At 28.5% G+C, this 1,756-nt stretch overlaps 1 protein-coding gene across 1 annotated transcript; it reads right to left on the bottom strand.

Moving 5' to 3' along the window:
• Nucleotides 1-565: 565 nt before the first annotated feature.
• LOC136081490 (uncharacterized) lies at nucleotides 566-1,438 on the bottom strand. The gene has a single exon (XM_065798810.1). It carries the CDS (start codon nucleotides 1,436-1,438, stop codon nucleotides 566-568), a length of 873 nt encoding a protein of 290 aa, XP_065654882.1.
• Nucleotides 1,439-1,756: the final 318 nt, after the last annotated feature.

The following is a 1,756-nucleotide window of genomic DNA, read 5'->3' as shown; positions in this document are numbered from 1 at the left end:
TCAGCTGTTGATGGAATCAGCCTCTCTGAGAGCTACCACAGAGTTCGGGAAACCTGACTACCAGCCGGCCTCAGAACCATAAAACTGAGTTTTAGATATATTTAGTGATTTTATATTTTTGGTATATATTTATTTTATATAGTATATAGATGTTTTTATTCTAGAAGAAAATAGAGTTTTGTTAAGGGCTTCGTGATAAGGTCATTACGATCTTTTTGAAGTCCTGCCCATATAATATTTTAAATCTTATTGAAAATAATATTAAACGGTAAATAATATATATATATATATATATATATATATATATATATATATATATATATATATATATATATATATATATATATATATATATATATATATATATATATATATATATATATATAATTATTTTATAAACATCAATTAATACGAGTTTCTCTCGATACTAAATTTATTTTTATTTCTTATTTATTTTTATTAAAGAAATTTTCGCTGGATTGTTGTGACCAGCGTCTTCAGTGTCTAAAGATTTTGTTTTTTGTTTTTTTGTATCTTATTTTTAAAACGGCAGTTTTGTTTTATGTCAATGGGATGGTTTCATCTTTTTCTGACATAAGTGCGCCATAAATGGTGTCCAAAATTTTGTTGACACATATTGACCCTCATCTAAATTGATACTGTTTTGTTGAGGGGCACATTGGTGGTACTGTATTTCGAACGCCTCACGAACTTTCCTATCAAACTTTTTAGCATCAACTTTTAGAGTTCTGCAACTGTCCCAGTTAATTTGTTGTGAACAATGTCTCATGTGTGTAGCTAATGCAGATCGTTCTGTTTTATTTCTTATTGTACTGTTTTTGTGTTGCTGCATGCGTGTTTTTAATTGCATTTTTGTTTCACCTATATACTTTTTGTTACAATGACATTTAATAAGGTAGACTCCTGGGTGGCTGTTCATTTGTAGTTTGGATTTATTTCTTGATGTTAATATTGCTTCTAGGTTCAGATTTGATTTAAAGACCGTTTTATATCTTGTCTTCCTAAATACCTTACGTAATTTGGGAGATAATATTGGTACCCAAGGTAATGAAATTGTTGGATACGTACTGGTGACGTTTTCATTGTTTTTAGTAGTCTTTAGTGATTTTTTGTTCTTTCGTTTTATTTCTTTTATGATTTTTATGAGATTAGATTGTTTGTACCCATTTTCGACAAATACTTGAATAAGGAATTTCAGTTCATTTTCTATATGTTTTTGACTGCATACATTAAATGCTCTATGTACGAAACCCTTGAATATTCCATTTAAAATTTGCGGGTCATGGTTTGATGTTGCCTTAACTTGAATGTTAGTAATTGCATTTTTTCTATGTATTTTAAATTCATATTTACCACTTTTGTTATTTATTATGCATATAAATATAAAGAATATAAAGAAGCTGCTGAAGTTCCTCATAAGGTTATTGGATATGAGCGATAATTTTAAAAAAGCGACAAAATTAAATATAAAAGAAATAAAAATTCTGATCGAACTATGTTTATACCGACCATACTTTTTATGGAACAATGAAATACACGAACTTGAAAATTCAGGTCCAATAGGTGTTTCATTTATGGCAGTTTTAGCTGAATCTTTTCATGTGTCATGAAATCAAGAGACAGATTAATCTAAAAGTTCAAACTACTTTAGGATCAACGCGTTAAGCGAACATCTCATTCGACAATCTATACTAAAGAAGCTGTTTTAAATTTATGCGACACAGAAATTCCAGAA

The sequence above is a fragment of the Hydra vulgaris genome, chromosome 06 (genome assembly GCF_038396675.1).
Source record: "Hydra vulgaris chromosome 06, alternate assembly HydraT2T_AEP".
NCBI classification, from domain to species: domain Eukaryota; kingdom Metazoa; phylum Cnidaria; class Hydrozoa; order Anthoathecata; family Hydridae; genus Hydra; species Hydra vulgaris.
This window is presented reverse-complemented; position numbering and strand designations above follow the sequence as displayed.

Bases quoted from the DNA above. Each gene is read 5' to 3' on its own strand.
- LOC136081490 (XM_065798810.1), bottom strand. From the start codon at position 1,438: ATGAGGAACTTCAGCAGCTTCTTTATATTCTTTATATTTATATGCATA.